This window comes from Stigmatopora nigra, chromosome 13 (assembly GCF_051989575.1).
Source record: "Stigmatopora nigra isolate UIUO_SnigA chromosome 13, RoL_Snig_1.1, whole genome shotgun sequence".
In the NCBI taxonomy this organism is placed as follows: Eukaryota; Metazoa; Chordata; class Actinopteri; order Syngnathiformes; family Syngnathidae; genus Stigmatopora; species Stigmatopora nigra.
The window spans coordinates 12,320,100-12,340,376 of record NC_135520.1 but is presented as its reverse complement, the minus strand read 5'-3'; the positions used below and the strand labels follow the sequence as shown (position 1 = coordinate 12,340,376).

Genomic DNA, 20,277 nt, shown 5'->3' with positions numbered 1-20,277 from the left:
TAGTATATGAATAAAGTGTTTTTTTTCCTACATTCATTCATTTTCTGAACCGCTTTATCCTCACTGAGATTGTGGAGGGTGCTGGATGACTTCGGGCCAGAGGCGGGGGACACCCTGAATCAGCGGCAAGCCGATCCCAGGGCACAAGGAGACGGACAAATATTTACGCTCACATTCATACCCGTCGATGCACACTTGGTCGACGGACACTTCGTCCCCAGACGTTTCGTTGAACGGACGTTTGGTCGACGGACAATTCGTCGCCGGATTCGCCGTCGGACATTTTGTCAGACGGACAATTCGTCGCCGGATTCGCCGTCGGACATTTTGTCGGACGGACAATTCATCTCCGGATTCGCCGGCGGACATTTTGTCGGACGGACAATTCATCGCCGGATTCGCTGTCGGACATTTTGTCGGACGGACAATTTGTCGCCGGATTCGCTCGCTCTCAAAATTACAATCATGAGAGAGAGCGAGAGAGAAAGAGAGTTTACTGTTGAAGTGATCAACCAGGTAATCTCTAGCCCTCAAAATTATTTGACCAGAGGTCGTTGATAGGCAGGATTCTGTAAGTGTACACGCCCCGTCTGCGCGTCGTAAAATTCATGATTGGCTGGTCAATAGATGACATCACTAGATGACGAATGTCGTGAGATTGTCCGCACCCCCTGCTGCTTCACTATGGTATCGCATCGACGATCTACAGAACTCTTACATTGCTAGGATTCTGTGTCTGCGCCCCGTGTGCGCGTCGTAAAATTCATTTTTGTTGGTTTATGGTTCTTTTTAGGAATTTGGAATCTTACTCAATCACGGGAGTACAAAAATATATTTTTAGTATTGCAGATTTACAAAAAATAGATACAAAATATTTGTCTACGTAATTCTACGCGATTTTCCCGCAAAAAAAGCATACACGGAAAATAGTCACAAAAACAAAATAAAAAACCTGATCGACCGCCTCTGGTCGATTATGCTTACTATGTTACCTTTATCATACAGGGTGACCCAAAAAGATGCGTACCCATCAGTTTCGAAAACGTTTCCATTGGTACGCATCTTTTTGGGTGACCCTGTACCTAAATATCTAATATGAAAATTATCAATAAGTTACATTTTATTGGTGTGTGTGTACATGTTTTACAATATGTGTTCCCGGGTGACCGAACGAAAAGTCCTGTTCTAGTGTGTGTAGACAAACTTACCTCGCCCGTGCCCATCCCACATTTTAGACTAGTTTACAAGAAATTACAATTAATATACTAATAGTTTCAATGTGTCTGTTCGTTGAGCTGTCTGGCGTCGTCGCGGGCTTTTGTGTTTAATAAAATAATAAATTAAACACTTTAGCATGTCACATATTCGCACACACACACACACACACAGTTTACAAGAAGTTACAATTAATATACTAATAGTCTCGATGTGTCTGTTCGGCAAGCTGTCTGATTATAATTTTGAGAGCTAGCGAATCCGGTTACGAGATGGAAAATAAATGAATGGATAAAACTGCTAGTCCAACTTTTCTCAGCATATAATAATTGCTTCCAATGCAAATTTAATGGAAAATGTCATATCAGAGTTTACAGAAGACGCTATCGCCATAGCTCTATATAGCACTGTGCCACCTGGAGCACCACATGAGGGTGCTTTGCATTGACGATAGCTCAGCCTTCAACACAATAATACCGGACATTCTGGCTGGCAAACTCTCCCACCTTGAACTATTCTCTTCCATTTGGTGCTAGATAAAGAACTTCTTAACCAACCGACCACAAACTGTTAGACTAGGTCCCCACCTCTCGTCCTCCATTACACTGAGCACTGGCTCCCCACCTCTCTTCCTACATTACTCTGAGCACTGGCTCCCCTCAAGGCTGTGTGCTGAGTCCTCTTCTGTACTCCCTGTACACATACGACTGTACACCAACCCACCAGTCTAAATCCATCATCAAATTTGCCGATGACACCACTGTGGTCGGACTCATCTCAGAAGGGGATGAGTCGGCCTACAGAGATGAGGTCAACAAACTGTCTTCGTGGTGCTCAGGTGAACAATCTCACTGAACACCACGAAAACTAAAGAAATAATCCTGGACTTTCGCAAACACAGGATAAAACTGGCCCCACTCCTCAAAAATGGAGTTTGTGTAGACAGGGTCCAGTCCTTTAAATTCCTGGGGGTCCACGTCACGGATAAGCTCTCCTGGTCTACAAACACCACGGCAGTAGTGAAGAAGGCCCAGAAACGACTCCATTTCCTCAGGGTACTCAGGAGAAACAACTTGGACACTAAGCTTCTGGTAACCTTCTATAGACCCACTGTGGAGAGCATCCTGGCATACTGCATCACAGTGTGGTACGCTGGAAGCAAGGCAGCAGGCAAAAAGGCCATGCAGAGAGTGATTAACACTGCCCAGTAGATCGTCGGCTGCTCTCGGCCCTCACTGGAAGACATTGCCAGCCCTCGTTACCTCAGCAGAGCCAGGAACATCATCGGGGACCCATACCACCCTGGTCACAATCTGTTCCAGCTGCTGCCCTCTGGCAGATGCTATAGGTCTCACAAAGTTCGGACAAATAGGCTTAATGACAGTTTTTCCCACATCCATCAGGACTCTAAACTTGCGGTAACACGACACACAATCCCTTCTGCGTAATAACTTTGGGGTGAGGTAACATGAAAAGACGTGCGGTGATCTGCCTCTTACTGTCTGACTGAATGTAAGTGAAAGACAGTGAGAGGCAAGTGATCCGCTCAGGGGGTGATGCGATGTATCCATCACGGCAGAATGCCAAATTACGAGTCTGAATTATCACTTATTTGGGCTTTTTTCTGGGAAAAAGTAACTTATGGAGAAGCACTACCGATTTCAACATACGCAGCTAGGTATGATGACAATTAGGCTTTTGTCGAGTCAATGATGATGACAAAGCCTATGTCCGATTATAATTATTAAATGATAAGAATTATCTGTGACGTAACCAATGACAACTATGTACACAATGGTTGATGGTAGCTTTAGGACAAACAAATACCTTTTTTCGAATTACTACACTATGCTTATTGCCAACTTCATATTGCACAAAATAAATACCATGTATTAAAAAAACAAAAGTGAAACAAAAAAAGCGAGTTTGTTGCATTTTCTATGAAATCATGACCTTACATGAAGGACGGTAAATTAATTTTGCAATACTTTTGCCTGTTTAGAAGATCCAATCCCAGCTCCTTCTTCACGATGCTGACTTCCTGTTATCTGTTTTGTTTTTACTGCTGTGGAAACTTGATCTGCCTTGAGTGCAGCACTTATTTTCTGACTGGGATATTTCAACAAAACACATTGATCTCAAAATGTGGGTTTACGCTGGGTACTCCGGTTTCCTCCCACATTCTAAAAGCATGCATGGTAGGCTTATTGGACATCTTGAAACATGGATAGTGGTTATTTTGAGACAGCTAATTAAATTGAATGCTTTTATTGACATTATGTGAGATAGAATTAGGATTCAAATCCATAAAGATGAAAATATTGAAGAATCAACAAGGGTGGCACAATCATGAAGTTTAACGAAATTTATTGGATATGTTAAACTTTTTTAACAATTAAAAAAACCTGAAAAGTGGGATGTGGAATTTTCTTCAGCCCCCTTGCATTACTACTTCGTAGTCTCACCTTTGCTGCAAATACACCTGCAAGCAATGTTCCCTCTAATTTTTCGTTGGTCTGGGCAGAAAGACAACCTCCCTGAGCGGACTGAGTCCCAGTGTGAGCGACATCATCATGAAAAAAAAAAATGAAAATCAGACATAGGCATTGTCGTCATCATTGACTTGACAAAAAGCCCAGTAGTCATCATACCCTCAGCAGCGTATGACGAAATTGTATAGTGCTTCTCCACAAGTTCGTCTTCCCAGGCCAGACACATTTATGACATTTATTTATGACATATTCATACTTGTTAGCTCTCCGCCTTAAGCGCCATTTTCCGGCGACTACAAGTTGCCTCACCGATGCCAACAAGAATAAGATCATTGCTCGTTATGGGCACACCAGTATCACACGTGCCATAAGCAGGTGCATGTCAATGTTCCCTCTAAATTTTCATGTAAAACATGCTGTAAAACATCAGAGTGGAAAGAGCTACTGCCACTGGCTGCCGCATAAACGGCGCCATCATGGGGAGAGGGGTAAAAAAAAAAGTTTGGATTTTATTTACTGCGCGCTATATGATTTCTGCTGCCCAGAGAAGACGAGAGTCGTGCAAAATTGCGCACGCGCGCAGCTTAGAGGAAACATTGCCTGCAAGTCGTTTGAGGTATGTCTCTATCAGTTTTGCACACTGATGGACTGAAATTCTTCCTTCCGAAAAGGATTTTTGAACAGCAATCTGCAGCTCTGCCCACAGATTCTCAATTGGATTCAGGTCTGGACTTTGACCTGGCCATTCTAACACAAGGATAAGTTTATATGTTAACCATTTCATTGTACATTTGGCTTTATGTTTGGGATCATCGTCCTGTTGGAAGACTGGGGCGGAGATTTAGGTCTTTTGCTGACTGTCTCAGAGGTGGCTTTGAAAAACTTTTATGAATATCTTTGAGAAATGGCTTTCTACTTGCCACATTTCCATTAAGGAAGTGTACAACTGATTGTTGTCCTATGGACAGACTCCCCAACCTCAGCTTTAGATCTCTCCAGTTCCTCCAGAGTGACCATCTCTAATTAGGCTTCTCCTTGTTCAAGGTGAAAGTTTACGGTGAGGGGCGGGTCACAGTAGATTTGCAGTGGTCTGAACTCCTTCCATTTCAATATGATCTTGAACCCTGCTTGCGCAGTACTCATTGAGACTTTTGGGAAATCTTTTTGTATCCAAACTTCTCCACAACAGAACCAGCCTGGTGGATTCCTTGATCTCCATGATGCTCTCTTCACTTTAATGAGAACCCTCAGACTATTACAGAGCAGATGCATTTTCAGTCAACATTGGACCATTCAGAGATCCTCACTGAACTATTGCACACCACATTCTTCTTTTTTTTAATCTATAATCCTTATAAAGCGTGATTTATGGGTGTGTGAGTGTGCGTGTGTATGTTGAGATGCTCTCGCTTTGTTTATCCAAAACGTGCAACGTAGAAAGTTAAAAAACATTTGTGGTGGCCAGAAACGGCTGTCGGATCCTTATAGACGATTGCATTTTTTTACTTAAGTGTGTAAACTCAATCTTTTATTTGTTAAACACCCCTTTTCAAAAGAGTTTTTTTTAATAGCGCAACAATTGTCTTTTGGTTCTAAACAAGCAGGAGGGACCGGCTTAGCAGGTCCCCCCTGCTAGTTTGTTATTAAAGTGTAAAATATACAATAAATGTTGTTCCACTTCATGACTGTGTCCCACTTATTGTTGATTCTTGACAAAAAGTTTAATTTCATATCTTGATGTTTGAAGGCTTAAATGTGGACAAAGGTTCAAAAGTTCAAGAATGAGGAATATTTTGTTTTTGTCTAATTTAACTTGTTTTAGGTTATCTTTCAAGTATGTCCCTCTCTACCCCTTGACAAGGGTGGAATTTACAGCATTTCATTCCAGTTGATGCACATGATTTACTATTGCCAGCCACTCAAAATAATGTGGGGGGGCCATGAGACAAGAGTGATATACAGCACAAGTTGTGTAAAAGCGCAAAAATAAATAAAAAATATAAGTAAGCTAAGAAACAAAGTCAAGCAAAAGTCAACAGCCCAGAGGTGACGGTGTGGTTACTTGACAAAAGCGGCGGGTGCAGCCTCTTCCCGTCTATTTTTGCCATGACGGTTTTGACGGTAGAGTGAAGCCGGGGAAACATGTCCCACCTTTTTGGTCTTGAATGCTCGCTGCGTGGGGGAAGGAAATCAGGAAAGGAAGAAGCGCAGGCAAGCCCGTCATTGGTAATCACAGACAAGCATTACGAGTGGCTTTAACACAAATAAATGCTAACAATTCAGCTAATAATATTCAACCAAATGCATCTCTAAAATATTTTTTAACATTCTCAAGTGAATTTTGTTCATCTCTGCTCTGTTAACCATTTATTCAGCCTACATTTGACATCAATGTGCCCATAAATGCATACACAGACAAAATTCAGTATACTGTATACCCTTGACTTGTGCAGATCATGTACAGCAGACATGGCCACGATAATCAAAAAAACGTGAAGTAGGATCGCACTATTATTTCTACCACACGTGTTTTCGCTTCAGTATAATATCAAGGAGAGTAGTTATTAAAAGTTATGTATGCATATGTAAATACTGCAATATATTAATATTTAAATAGAATGTACAGTCATACCTCTACTCACGAATGCCTCTAATTTTGAAATTTTCAAGTTATGAGTGCCTCGAGATACGAAAAATCTCCAAGCTACGAAATCCCCCAAAAAGTAAATGCATTTTCTTGTCCGTTATTTTATTTTAAAGATATTGTCGCTGATGCATTGATTCTCACTTAAGAACCTCGCTACACTCTACTGGGCTTTCATTGGCTCTCTCACAACAACCACTATCCATGTTTCAAGATTCTCTCTTTTAATTTAACATACCTGTCAACCTCGTCTAAATGTTCTCCTTATTAATGATTGCAATTCCCCTCATTGAGCGATACAAAAACCTACAATGCAACGCATTACATATTTACAAACAAACACACATAGGGCAGATAGAGCACATGTTCATTGATTCATTCATTTTCTGAACCGCTTCATCCTCACTATAAAAGTCTCAAATTTACTACAAAGTGGACAGCTTTCTGACGCAGACAGGTCAAAGGGGAATGTGTGCACATATCATATCAACCTGGCACATATTTACACACATAGGACACATTTACCCACATGGGGCAGGTAAAAGTATATAAGTGGTCGGCTTTCTGACGCAACTGGGACAAAGGAGAATGCGCATGCGCATATCATGCCCTGTCAACCTCGGCTAAATGCTCCCCTTATTGATGAGTGCAATTCCCCTTATTAAGTGATAAAAAACGTACAAATGGAAGGTGGCAAGTATTTTAACACACACACAAAGGGCACACGCAAAAGTCTAAAGTGTACTGCAAAGTGGGCGGCTTTCTGACGTCATCGGCTCATAGGGAAATGATGATGCGCATATCATGCTTCAACACGAATAGATTTTGTATGCCCGTTATTCATTTTAAGACATTAATAAATCATTTTGTTATAATTTTTCTCTCATTTCTCCCATCTTTCAAACAAAATTGGGACACTGACCAATTTTAAGGTGTTGTTTGAGGACCGTGGAACGAATTAGAGTTTCCATATAAAGTATTGCTCTACTTATGAAATGTTTACGTTATGAAAAAAGTTCTGGAAACAATAAAAGTTTGTATCTAGAGGTACGACTGTATATATTATAAATACTCTAAGTACTGTACTCACCTCTGACAATGGGTCTTCTCTGCAAAAAGAAAATGAAGATGAGAGACCTCTGCAGTATGAATAAACTGGATTGAAAATGATGAATTGAGAGCTCCATTTCAAGTCAGGCTCCTGGACATCCAGCCCGCCCGCAGCGCTCTATTTTTTTCATAAGGATCATGGCATTTTCGTGAGGTCGCCCATAGCTCGTACTTTGAAACATTTCTGGGAAAATCCCCCCTTAATTTCCACTACCCCGCTACATCTTGTCCACTCAGAGAACTCTATTTTTAGATATGAGTGACAGGGTCCGCCATAGGGTTGCCCAGACCTCGCACTTCTCAAAAAATCTACCCTCACCAAGGCTCCCGGACGTCTAGTCTGTCCAGAGCGAATCAGATAAGGGAAACAGCATTTGACGTAAGGTTGCCCGGAGGTCGCACTTTTGTAAAAAGCTTCCGAGTATCAGCGTGAATTATGACATTTTAATCTGAGTACTTAATATAAAATACTGCAACAGACTAAAGCCTTGAATGTTGATGCCGTTAAGTGGTGAAAGATGACAGTATTAAGGAATGTCATCATGTCTGTTTCGAGATAAAATGCCGCTATCGGCTGGCTACATATGACTCTATAATATTAAATGAGTCCTCCTTGTCCTAAAAATTAACAACTCTCTTAACTAGTCAGATATAAGGGTGTACACTTACCAGCTTGTTCGATTTGGGTGTGTCCAGGTTGTCTGCAGAGATAGAGAAAGGAACAAGGATGTTCATGATTCTGGGGCAAACAATAAACCTACAAAGTGACCACGTGGACAGTTCTTTCATAATTGGCTGGCAGAATGAGGAGGTTTTCGTTACCTCGCTTGGCCATCTTGGTTAGGCCGAGCTCGGGATTCTCTGGAGATGGAGTGTCCCCGCTGTCTTCTAAAACTTGGAGCTCGTACAAAAACCAACACAACATTTTTTTTTTACATTCTACTTGAATTTATCATTGTTGTTTTCATTGAGGTATATAAGTTAAAATAAAGATACATATGTTAAAGACGGACAACCATTAACACTCACACTCATACGTAGGGGCAATTTAGAGTGTCCAATCCGCCTACCATTCATGTTTTTTTGGAATGTGGGAGAAAACCTACGTAGGCCCTGGGAGAACCGGCAAACTTCACACAAGTGGACCGACCTGAATTTGAACCCGGGACCTCAGAGCCGTGAGGCTGACATGCTAACCTCTCAAGCCGCTGGGTCGCCAGAAATTGACTATTTAAGCCTAAATACATTATTAAGAAAAAAAAGAAAAAGAAAATAATATTTTTTACAAGTATTTTTTTTATGATTTAATGTTCCAGAGACAATACTGGTATAATGAAAATACAAGATTTGGACAACATGAAAGCCTTAACACTTCACCTGGGTAAATAATTGATATGAAACATGTAAAAGTCCAAGTACGCAAGTAAAATGATCATGTACCTATTTAATACTACTGTTACGGCTGGCAGCCTGGACACACCAGTAGGAGGTGTTTTATCTCCAGCTCTGGCTCCACCCCTGTGACCGAGCCCTGCCCAGGCCAAACACAGCTGTAATTAATTCGCCAATCATCCCTCCTGCCCTTATTTAAAGCCTTTTCAGTAGTCAGTTCACGCCTTCTTCCCTGGTTCTTGCCCTGGCCCTTGCCTTGCTGAGTTGCAGGCTTGTGAGTATGTTACTCCGTTATATTTTGTATGTGTTGTTAATGATTTTGGGTTGCATAGGGGGACTTGAGATAAGTTTAGACACCCATGGGTATACATATAGTTTGTGCATTTAGACACAGTTATTCCCCTGTCTAGATTATATTACATCAGTTTAACAGTGGCATCCTTCGGTCTGATTTCCTGTATTTTGTGGGTGTTCATTTGAACACCTGTTTGGGAGGGGGTTTTACCGTGTTTATTTGAGGGTGCCACTTTAATATCTCGTGCTTCCCCTATGTTATCCCGTAGTCTGTTTTGTTGACTTTATTGTAAATAAAAATAACTGAAGGCTACTTGCAATGTGTGTCCGAACTCATCTTTGACCGAACCTGTCTGCTGTGATAGTTGCGACTCTCTGGTATATCATACCCCAGGGGGAGTCGTAACAAGTGGGGGCTCGTCCGGGAGATCATTAAGATCTGTTATCACAGCAGCAGTTTGGTCATTGGTGGTACGGACTGCATGTGCAGTAGGCCGGTGAAGGCAGGATGGAGAAAGATGAGGTAGGCAGGGATGGTGTCACCTTGAATGTAAAGGCTCTAGTTATAAACCCCAGGGCTCGTTTAAAAGGAAAACCAGAGGGATATGGTGCTGTATCTATTGGGGAAAATGCCCCCATTGCTCTAAAGATATTACGTATGCAAAATGAGGCTAGGGATAGGGAGTATGCTCATCAGCTGGCCCTCAAGAAAATGGAGTTTGATTTGCAGTATGCTCATCAGCTGGCCCTCAAGAAAATGGAGTTTGAGATTGAACTAAAAAGGCGGGAAGTTGAACTCTCAAAGAGTTCTAATATGGTAGAAAGTAGGGGGTTTAAAGTTAGTGAAAGCCTTCCGCTTGTACAGCCTTTCAGTGAGACGAACGTCGAGGCGTGGTTTGGTGCGTTTGAACGGATAGCACTGTCCAATAAATGGCCAGAAGAGGGCTGGGCTCTAGTCTTACAGAGGAAACTGTCAGGGAAAGGCCTCGAAGCTTTGAGTACACTGTCGATAGAAGACAGGTTGGTATATGATAAGGTAAATAGAGCAGTGTTGCGCGTTTACGGACTGGTGCCTGAGACGTACCGCCAAAAGTTCAGAAATCACAAATTAAAACCTGGACAGGCCGTGGCTGAGTTTGGCCATGAGAAAGAAAAAGCTTTGGAGCTTGAGCGTGTAGAGAAAGCACGTGTAGCTCAAGAACGGCTTGAGAAAGAAAAAGCTTTGGAGTTTGCACGTCTAGAGAAAGCACGTCTTGAGCAAGAGCGGCTTGAGAAAGAAAGAGTTTTGGAATTTAAGAGGCAAGAGAGAGAAAAAGCTTTGGAGTTTGCACGTCTAGAGAAAGCACGTCTTGAGCAAGAGCGGCTTGAGAAAGAAAGAGTTTTGGAATTTAAGAGGCAAGAGAGAGAAAAAGCTTTGGAGCTTGCACGTCTAGAGAAAGCATTTCTAGAGAAAGCACGTCTTGAGCAAGAACGGCTTGAGAAAGAAAGAGTTTTGGAATTTAAGAGGCAAGAGAAAGAAAAAGCCTTGGAGCAAGATCGACTAGAAAGAGAAAAGGCCTTAGAGCAAGATCGACTAGAAAGAGAAAAGGCCTTGAAAGCAGAGCGAAAAGAAAAAGAACTGATTGAAAGAGAAAATATTTTGGAGCAGGAAAATTTAGAAAGAAAAAAATTGGAGCAAGAGCGGCTTGAAAAAGAACAAAGCAAGAAGAAAATGTCCGCCGCGGAGATCAGCCTGCAGAAAGCACCCCAAGTTTCGGTGCCGAGGCCACGCAAAGTACTCCTGTCGCCCCTGGGGCCGCCAGTCGCACCCGTGCCGAAGCCACTAACCAGGCTTCCGGTGCCGGCCGGCCTTCCAGGCACAGTTCTTTCTAGCACTGTTCTGCTCAGCACCGTTCTGGCCAGCGACTGCCCGCCCAGAAGTGGTAGCAATGCTCCGGCGCCCCTGGATGATGGTGCCGGCGACTGCAAGAGCGGCAAAGCTCTGGCACCCCTGGACGAGGGAGTTGGCGACCCTCCGAACAACCAGGGTAAGGTGCCTGACCGTTCTAAAATTCTAGTGTCTCCTAAAGGAAGGGGGCTTGGCCAAGACTTAAAGGACCGGCGCGGACGCCCACCAGACCGGCCACGCCTTGTCCTCGGCTGGCGTGGACGCCCGCCAGATCGGCCACCGCTCATCACCGGCCGGCACGGACGCCCGCCAGACCGGCCAGGCATTGTCATCGGCTGGCGCGGACGCCCGCCGGACCGACCTCTTCCTCGTCTCGTTTCTGGCTGGCATGGACGCCCGCCAGATCGGCCACGGCTCATCACCGGCCGGCGCGGACGCCCGCCAGACCGGCCACGCCTTGTCATCGGCTGGCGCGGACGCCCGCCGGACCGACCTCTTCCTCGTTTCGTTTCTGGCTGGCATGGACGCCCGCCAGATCGGCCACGGCTCATCACCGGCCGGCACGGACGCCCGCCAGACCGGCCAGGCATTGTCATCGGCTGGCGCGGACGCCCGCCGGACCGACCTCTTCCTCGTCTCGTTTCTGGCTGGCATGGACGCCCGCCAGATCGGCCACGGCTCATCACCGGCCGGCGCGGACGCCCGCCAGACCGGCCACGCCTTGTCATCGGCTGGCGCGGACGCCCACCGGACAATGCCCTATCTCAAGTTTAGGAGAGTTTTAACAGGAGTGTATTGATTGATTGGGGCAGGTTGGTGGTTCGGTTTCGTCAACAGGTTGACTCTTGAGGGGGGAGGTGTTACGGCTGGCAGCCTGGACACACCAGTAGGAGGTGTTTTATCTCCAGCTCTGGCTCCACCCCTGTGACCGAGCCCTGCCCAGGCCAAACACAGCTGTAATTAATTCGCCAATCATCCCTCCTGCCCTTATTTAAAGCCTTTTCAGTAGTCAGTTCACGCCTTCTTCCCTGGTTCTTGCCCTGGCCCTTGCCTTGCTGAGTTGCAGGCTTGTGAGTATGTTACTCCGTTATATTTTGTATGTGTTGTTAATGATTTTGGGTTGCATAGGGGGACTTGAGATAAGTTTAGACACCCATGGGTATACATATAGTTTGTGCATTTAGACACAGTTATTCCCCTGTCTAGATTATATTACATCAGTTTAACAGTGGCATCCTTCGGTCTGATTTCCTGTATTTTGTGGGTGTTCATTTGAACACCTGTTTGGGAGGGGGTTTTACCGTGTTTATTTGAGGGTGCCACTTTAATATCTCGTGCTTCCCCTATGTTATCCCGTAGTCTGTTTTGTTGACTTTATTGTAAATAAAAATAACTGAAGGCTACTTGCAATGTGTGTCCGAACTCATCTTTGACCGAACCTGTCTGCTGTGATAGTTGCGACTCTCTGGTATATCATACCCCAGGGGGAGTCGTAACAACTACAGTTATAAGCATATAAAAAAGACTTATGAATTTAAATATAAATATAATCCGTAAATTAAAAAAATCTAAATACTTTAAAAACTGTACACACAAAGAAAAAAATTGTTAGTCTATGTTTTATATTAATCCGCCAAAAACAGTTTAGTGTGAGTTTTAGTCCAAGTCCTCTGACACAGTGAAGACCTTGAAAGGCACCTCCCTTTCAGCGAGGTTGAGCTTCGTATTTGGGATGAAACAGTTTAAGACCCAGTGAAGTCTTTTGTGATCCATATTTTCCATTTGCTCATCCAGTAGACAGGCAGCAAGGCTTTGTTCTTGATTTTTAAAGCATGAGGATGGTCGAACTTGTAGATTAAGGCTGGCTTTACCATGAAGCCAGCAGGAATCCCACACATTATGATGATCTGCACAATCTGTTCATCTTTAAATAAGATTGTCCATGAAGACATCCTCTTCCAAAAGGGGTCTGCCCCATCTATGTTAAAAACTTGCTCCGGAAAATAACCAATCATTCTCTTGAATTATATGAGGGAACGTTTCGCTGCCTCTTGGTCTGCCGTGGAGGCTCACTAGCGGCACTAGAACTGATGCTCAGCTTCATCTTGTTGTGGGCCACAGGACCGCATGGAATACCAAATTACTTACGGCCTGCGCTGACCAACTAGGACCAGTCTTCACAAACAACCCTCCGTCCCAGCTTGTCTGAAATCGGCCACCATCATTCCGATACCCAAGAAGTCACTCGCTAACAATCTGGGCGACTACCACCCAGTAGCTCACACACCAATCATCAGTAAGTGCTTTGAAAAATTGGTACTGAAACACATAAAAGCCTGTCTTCCCCTCATGCATGACCCACATCAGTTTGCATATCGACCGAACAGCTACACCGAAAATGCAATAACCGCCGCCCTCCATGTTGCACTGAGCCAGGGAGGAGCTATGTCAGAAGGCTTTTCATCGACTACAAGTTAGCCTTTAACACCATAAGACCGGACATTCTTATTCCCTGGGCTCCCACCTTACACAAGCTCCTGGATTAAGGACTTTCTGGTGAACCGAGCCCAGCACGTGGAGCTGGGTCGACACCTGTCAGCTGCCTGAACGCTCAGCACCGTGTGCCGAGTCCATTACTCTACTCGCTCTACACACCCGGCAACATACCCACGCAGCTTGAGAACATTATTGTGAAATTTGCGAACGATACAACGGTGGTGGGGATGATCACAGGGGTGAAAGAGACGGCCTACTGAGATGAGGTCCTTAAACTCAGCGAGTGGTGCGCTCTCAAGAGGAGCAAGTCGAGACTTTCAAATTCCTTGGAGTCCACATGTCTTCTGATCTCACTTGGACTACAAACACCACAGCACTGATCAAGGAAGCGCAGCAGAAGCTACATTTCTTGAGTACTCAGGAAGGAGCAACTGAACACCAACATGCAGACGATGATCAACACAGCCCAAAAGATCAACTGCCCCCTACCTGCCCTGTCCAGCATCTCCAAATCAGCGTCAGCGAGCATCATAAATGCCCTCTGGGAGACAGAGGGCATTTATGCAGAGCAATAACTGTCAGGACAAACATACTCGAGGACAATTTCTGTCACCATATGCAACTTGAGTTCTGCACCTAGGACCTCATCAAGACTTATTACTACTACATATACTACTTATTTATTATGTTGAGCACTTATTTATCTATTTCTATTTGTTGATTACTTATTTATCATTACTTATATTGATAATCTGTCTTTGTTTGTCTGTTGCAGAATCCATAGACTCAGCGAGTGGTGCGCTCTAAACAACTTGGCGCTGAACCTCTCCAAAACCATGGAACTCACCCTGGACTTCAAATGGAACAAGACCGCTCCACTCTGCTGATCTCACTTGGACTACTTATTTATTAATTATTTACTGATTATTTATTTGTTTGCTTGTTGTTGTTATTTGTGCACTATGTGGTGAAAGCTTTAAATCTCATTATAATAGTATAATGACAATAAAAGCATTCAATTTAATTGAATTAATTAAGCGGAGGAACCATTTTCACCCTGAGTACAGTATTTAAAGTATTTACATTTTTTATATACTATAGATTCGATTTATTTACCCTATTTGTTCGTCTGTTTGTTGTTGTTATTTGTGCACTACATGGTGAAAGCTTCATGTCATTATACTTGTTTAATGACAATAAAAGCATTCAATTCAAATCCCATTCAATAAATTAAGGGGAGAGGAACTATTTTCACTCTGAGTACAGTGGTTAAGACATTTACATTTTTTATATATAGATTAGATTTAGATATTATTACATTAGTCCTATGCTTCTTGCTGTAATATTGGATAAATACAATTTTTGATAATTTTACCCGAGTACTTACAGGGGTAGCCCAGTGAATGAATGGTTAGCACGTCAGCCTCACAGTTCAGGCGTCCGGGGTTAAAATCCTGGTCGGTCCACCTCTGTGGAGTTTGCATGTTCCTGCTTGCCTGAAAGTCAGCTGGGACAGGAATGAACTCACCATGGTCAACGTGCCTGCCTTTATTTGACCATCGGTTTGTGTAAACTCTTCACAGCAATGTGTGAACACAGTATCTCTAATTTTTCGATGGTGTGGGCAGAAAGACAACCTCCCTGAGCGCACTGAGTACCAGTGTGAGCGACATCAACATTGCTCGCTAAGGGCACACCAGTATCACACATGCCATAAGCAGGTGCATGTCAATGCTCCCTCTAATTTGTCATGTAAAACATGCTGTAAAACACAAAAACATAAGATGGGACAGAGCTACTTCCACTAGCTCCCGCGTAAACGGCGCTATCATGGGGTAAGGGGTAGAAAAAAACAAAAAATAAAAAGTTTGGATTTTATTTACTGCGCGCCATATGATTGCTGCTGCGCAGGGAAGATGAGACTAGTGTGCAATTGTGCACGCGCGCAGCTTAGAGGGAACATTGGACATTGTTCTCCTAAAACCAATGCCCTCTCATTACTATAAATGTTCTTAACCGCTTCATCCAAGTCCCTCCAGAATTTATTTTTCCCCTAACTCACATCCTACCTTAGAGAGCATGCACACTAACAATGTTCACCGTAATACACAAAATCTACAGCTTAAAATAGTCTCGGACACACTATTCACCTCTAGACTGATGTGAAAATTGAATACAATATTTAAAATATTTTTTAAACAAAGATTTTACGTAAGTAAAGTTGACATGTCCCAGAGTGCAATTTGTATTCTGGTGTTTTCCAAAGCAAGCATGTGTGGACAATATTGCATGTCAGTTGAGTACAGTAATACCTTGACATTCGAGTGCTCTGACATACGAACAATTTGAGATACGAGTAAAATTCCGAGCAAATGTTTACCTTGAGATACGAGCATTTAAAACAGCCAGTTTGCCAGAAAGCAAGATGTTCTTGATGATTTCACTGCACTGTCTCTCTTGCCGCATTTCCCTCGTGAAAAGATCTCGAGCACTGGGCGGAGCGTTGCATTTTTTTCCGTGTTATCGCTGCATTAGCCGGTGCAGAATTTAGAGAAACACAGTGTATCCGAAGCAAGCTAGTACAATTAAGAGTAGTGCGAAGGAAAGGCGTTTAATGATAATCGATATTAAGCACAAAATAATCGAAAAGCATGAGTAGTGTACGCGTGACTGAGCTGGCTCGCCAACACGTATGGAGAAGCAGGAAGTCCGCCGGTGGAAAACATTAACCTTTTTGCCTTGGTTATTGCACAAGAAGGTTTTAATTTAATGTAACATAAGATTAAAACTTTTTTAAAGTGTGTATAGGAATTTAAGTTAATTTATGTTCAATTTAAAGTTAAGTTACAAGCGCATCCATCAAGTGACTCTCTCTGTCTCTCCCCCATCCAGGAAATACTCGTATAAAATAATGCCTCTTTTTGTTATTAAAAATCATAACCACTAGTTATTTGTTACTCTGTTAGTAGATGGTGAATTACAACCAATAAAAATATTTTTCCATTGAAATATCCTGTTTTTTGGTTGTTGAATTTTTTCAGACGGTGGCAACGAATTAATTTGTATTTAGTTAATTTCTATTGGAAACGTTGATTTAAGATACGGGTAAATTGACATACAAGCTCAGTCCTGGAACACATCAGGCTCGTATCTCAAGGTATCACTGTATCAGAAAAATACTGTCACTTAAATATAACAATATAGTTATTCATTTTTTTTTAAGTACCTGCGACTGTCGAACAAAAATGCCATGGCTGTCGCGACAGGTGAAGTAGCGCTTTCCTTGCACAGTGCCATCGTTCTTGCCTTTGGCTTCGTTCAGGATGACACCCACCCACTTGCCTGATGCGAAGAGGGTTGCGCCCACATAGGCCACCATACCATGCTGACCTTTGCCGATCACCTCCACTTGGGAGCCAACCTTGGGCATCCGTCCACCACCACCATCAGACCTCATTCTGCCCGTCTGAAATTAAACGGCAAGTGCAACCAACAGATTATTTATTTGTTCATCTTCCGTACCACGCATCCTCGTAAGGGTTTTTGAAAGGAATCCCAGCTGACTTTGGGGCAAAAGGCAGACAACTCCCTAGACTGGTTGCCAGTCAGCTATAGGGCACGATCATTCACACTCAGAATCATAGTGCCACCAGCGGGAATGGAGACAAGCCTGCCTGTACCGGAATCAGGCAAGTGAACTTTTACACCAGGGTTGTCAAACTCATGTCACGTCGAAGTTTCAATTTCATCTGGAGAGCTGTAATGTCTTCCAACTAGGCTGCCAAAATCAATTCATCAATTAATTGACAGCTTTTCCGATGGTGCTGATCAAAAGATCAATTTTGGACATTCTAATTATAGTGCAAATCGTCTGCAATCATTGATATAAAAAGGGAAACAGGATATATTTGCTGTACATTTATAATTTTCATTTGAATTTTATCATAAAACCGAAAGTTAGCAATCATCAATTACTTTCTCAGGCACTGCAGAATGATGTGGCGGGCCAGTTTTGGCCCGTGGGCCGCCATTTTGAACCTTGTGTTTTTTTTACACCATTAGGCGGTTCCAACAGGTTACTTGCAAAACAAATTATGGCTTAATTTAACAGAAACAGATTTCCAAAGTCTGGGATGGATCGAATGATAAAAGCCAGCATGAATATATTTTAAAAAACAAAACTATAATAAGTAATACAAATGTCTAAATACATATTAAAAGGCATTTTTCCATATGACAAATAAACTAAATATTTTTTCAAATACAAAAATATATAATATACATTCATTTTTGGAACCACATCCTCACAAAGGTCACGGGGGTGCTGGAGCCTATCAATGCTAACTACGGTGGATACTCTGAATTGGTGGGCAGCCACTCCCAGGGCACAAGGAGAGTAGGGCAATTTAGAGTGTCCAATGAGTCTAACGTGCATGTGTTTTGGAATGTGGGAAAAAAACAGAGTACCCTGACAAAACCCACGAAGGCTTAGGGAGAACATGCAGACTTCAAAGAGTTGAACCAACCTGGATCTGAATCCAGAACCCTAGAGCTGTGCGGCCGACATGCTAACCACTCATTCACCGGGCCGCCCCCTGTGGCCAATGTCTCATTTCATTTTCTGAACCGCTGTATCCTCATTAGAGTCACGGGAGGTGCTGGAGCCAATACCAGCTGACTCCGGCCTTCAACCAGTCTAATCTGCATGTTTTGGGGAAGTAGCCGTAGAAAACTCACACAAGCCCGGGAAGAACATGCAAACTCCACACAGTGAAGACCAACCTGGGATCGAACCCTTGACTGTGAGGTCGACGCGATAACCACTCGACCGTCGAATCGCCTTATATATTATTGCATTGGAAAAATATATTTCATATGTATTTGAATAGATTTTAAACAATAAACAGACGTGAATTTAAAAGAAATATAGAATAAAGTTAAAACAAATTGAATTCATTAATCATTTAAAAAAACTAATATTTTAAGTCTCTCATCATTGATTCATTAGCTTGCCTTGAGACAAAATGGAATGGAAATTGACTATCAATGGCACTCATCTCATTTTCTGAACCACTGTATTGTCACCATGGTCGCGGGCAGTTGGCTGGAGCCTATCCCAGCTGACTCTGGGCCAGGAGCGGGGGATACCACCCTAAATTGGTGGCCAGCTAATGGCTGGGCAATCAATGGCACTGAAACATGATTATTCACTGTCAGGCTTTCCTCGTGGGTCTGGCTATGACATCACGGTCCAACTGACTTCCAATCTAGGATGTGGCCCATTTGGGAAATAGTGACTCAGCACTTTACTCTAACTCTCCTGACTTTCCATCAAATAAAAATAGTGCTACGCTGCTGCACAACATCACTAGGTTGACAAAAATTGCCCTGGGGGAATTAGACAATAAATGAACTATTTTTGAGACACTGTTTTGCTACTTTTGCTTTTAATTTTGCTTATGACTGTCCAGATTCTATTTTTTTCTACATTTCAATTATTAATTCCAAAACTGATTTTCATTTCTAATCAAACATTTATTATCAATTATTTAAAATAAGTATCACTATACAATACACCAATACCAAATCAATATAAAATACAGGGGGGGGGGGGGGGGAATCACTACATAGAGCTGACACATTCAATATGGCTGCCAGACACCCACAATGGGACAGCATGTTCAGCTGGTAACTTAAAAGGCTAAACCACATTACACAAATATTGAATTGAATGCTGTTATTGTCATTATTCAAGTATGACTAGACTAGACTATGAATACGTATATACACACACGCACACATATATGTGTACACTAATCGTCTACTATTTAAAAAAAAATCAGACATAGGCATTGTCATCACTATTGACTTGACAAAAGCCTAATTGTTATCATACAATTTGACGATTGATTGGTTAATCATTTACAGATAATTTTTTACCTCTGCACCTCCTTACTGACTTTTTTTCACTTGAAAATTTGACTTCCTAAAGTAATTTTTATTCTTATTTTGTATTACGAGATGTGTTTAAAAATTGTAGAATCTCTATCTCTATTCATTTTTATTATTTTAAAAATTGTAAAGAATCAAACATGCTGAAATGTTAGGGCCAGAATATCAGTAAAACATGTCATTTAGTATGTATGAACTAATGAATTGACTCATGGCAAAAATAATCAGTGATTAAGCCTATCTCTCGCTAATATTAAAAAAAATATGAGCAAAATGGGACATAAAACAGCCAGGGCTGTTAAAACATTTGTCGCCCACTCACCCGTCCGAGCACATCCCTCCTGCTTTGCGACATGTTGACAAACAAGCAAGTCCACTACCAACCCTGCAAAGTAGCAAAACACTACGCCACTTTCGCTTAATGCCTGCGATGTTAATGCAGAGGCTAAAAGCACTGCATCACTGTGTGGTGCGTATGTGTCTGTGCGAGAGAGACAGGATGAACAATGGTCCAACAAAAAAAGGAGTGGTCCTAAAGCCTTCAGTTTCTGGCAGTAAAAGTTGCTTATGTTGAAAGTGAAAGTCAGTCCACCTGTGTGAAGTTTGCATCTCTCCAAGTGTGTGTGGGTTTTCTCCGGGTACTACGGTTTACTCCCACAAAATATAAGCATGGAAATCTGATTGGACACTCTAAAATTGTAAGTAAGTACGAGTACGAGTGTGGGAGTGAATGGTTGTCTGTCTCCTTGTGCCCTGCGATCAGCTGGCCACCGGTTCAGGGTGTCCACCCGCCT

The 20,277-nt window shown here is 42.7% G+C and overlaps 1 protein-coding gene across 1 annotated transcript in view; it reads right to left on the bottom strand.

Moving 5' to 3' along the window:
• The window catches only part of LOC144206570 (dynactin subunit 1-like), a 48,069-nt gene extending 28,115 nt beyond the window's left edge, over window positions 1–19,954 (bottom strand). Inside the window, exons 1-4 of the mRNA XM_077731606.1 lie at window positions 19,806–19,954; window positions 16,758–16,997; window positions 8,284–8,362; window positions 8,131–8,162 (exon numbers count right to left, since the gene is read on the bottom strand). Of these exons, the coding sequence (XP_077587732.1) occupies window positions 8,131–8,162; window positions 8,284–8,362; window positions 16,758–16,997; window positions 19,806–19,838 (384 nt within the window). The 5' untranslated portion in view covers window positions 19,839–19,954. The remainder of the gene's footprint in view (window positions 1–8,130; window positions 8,163–8,283; window positions 8,363–16,757; window positions 16,998–19,805) is intronic.
• Between the last annotated feature and the right edge of the window lie 323 nt (window positions 19,955–20,277).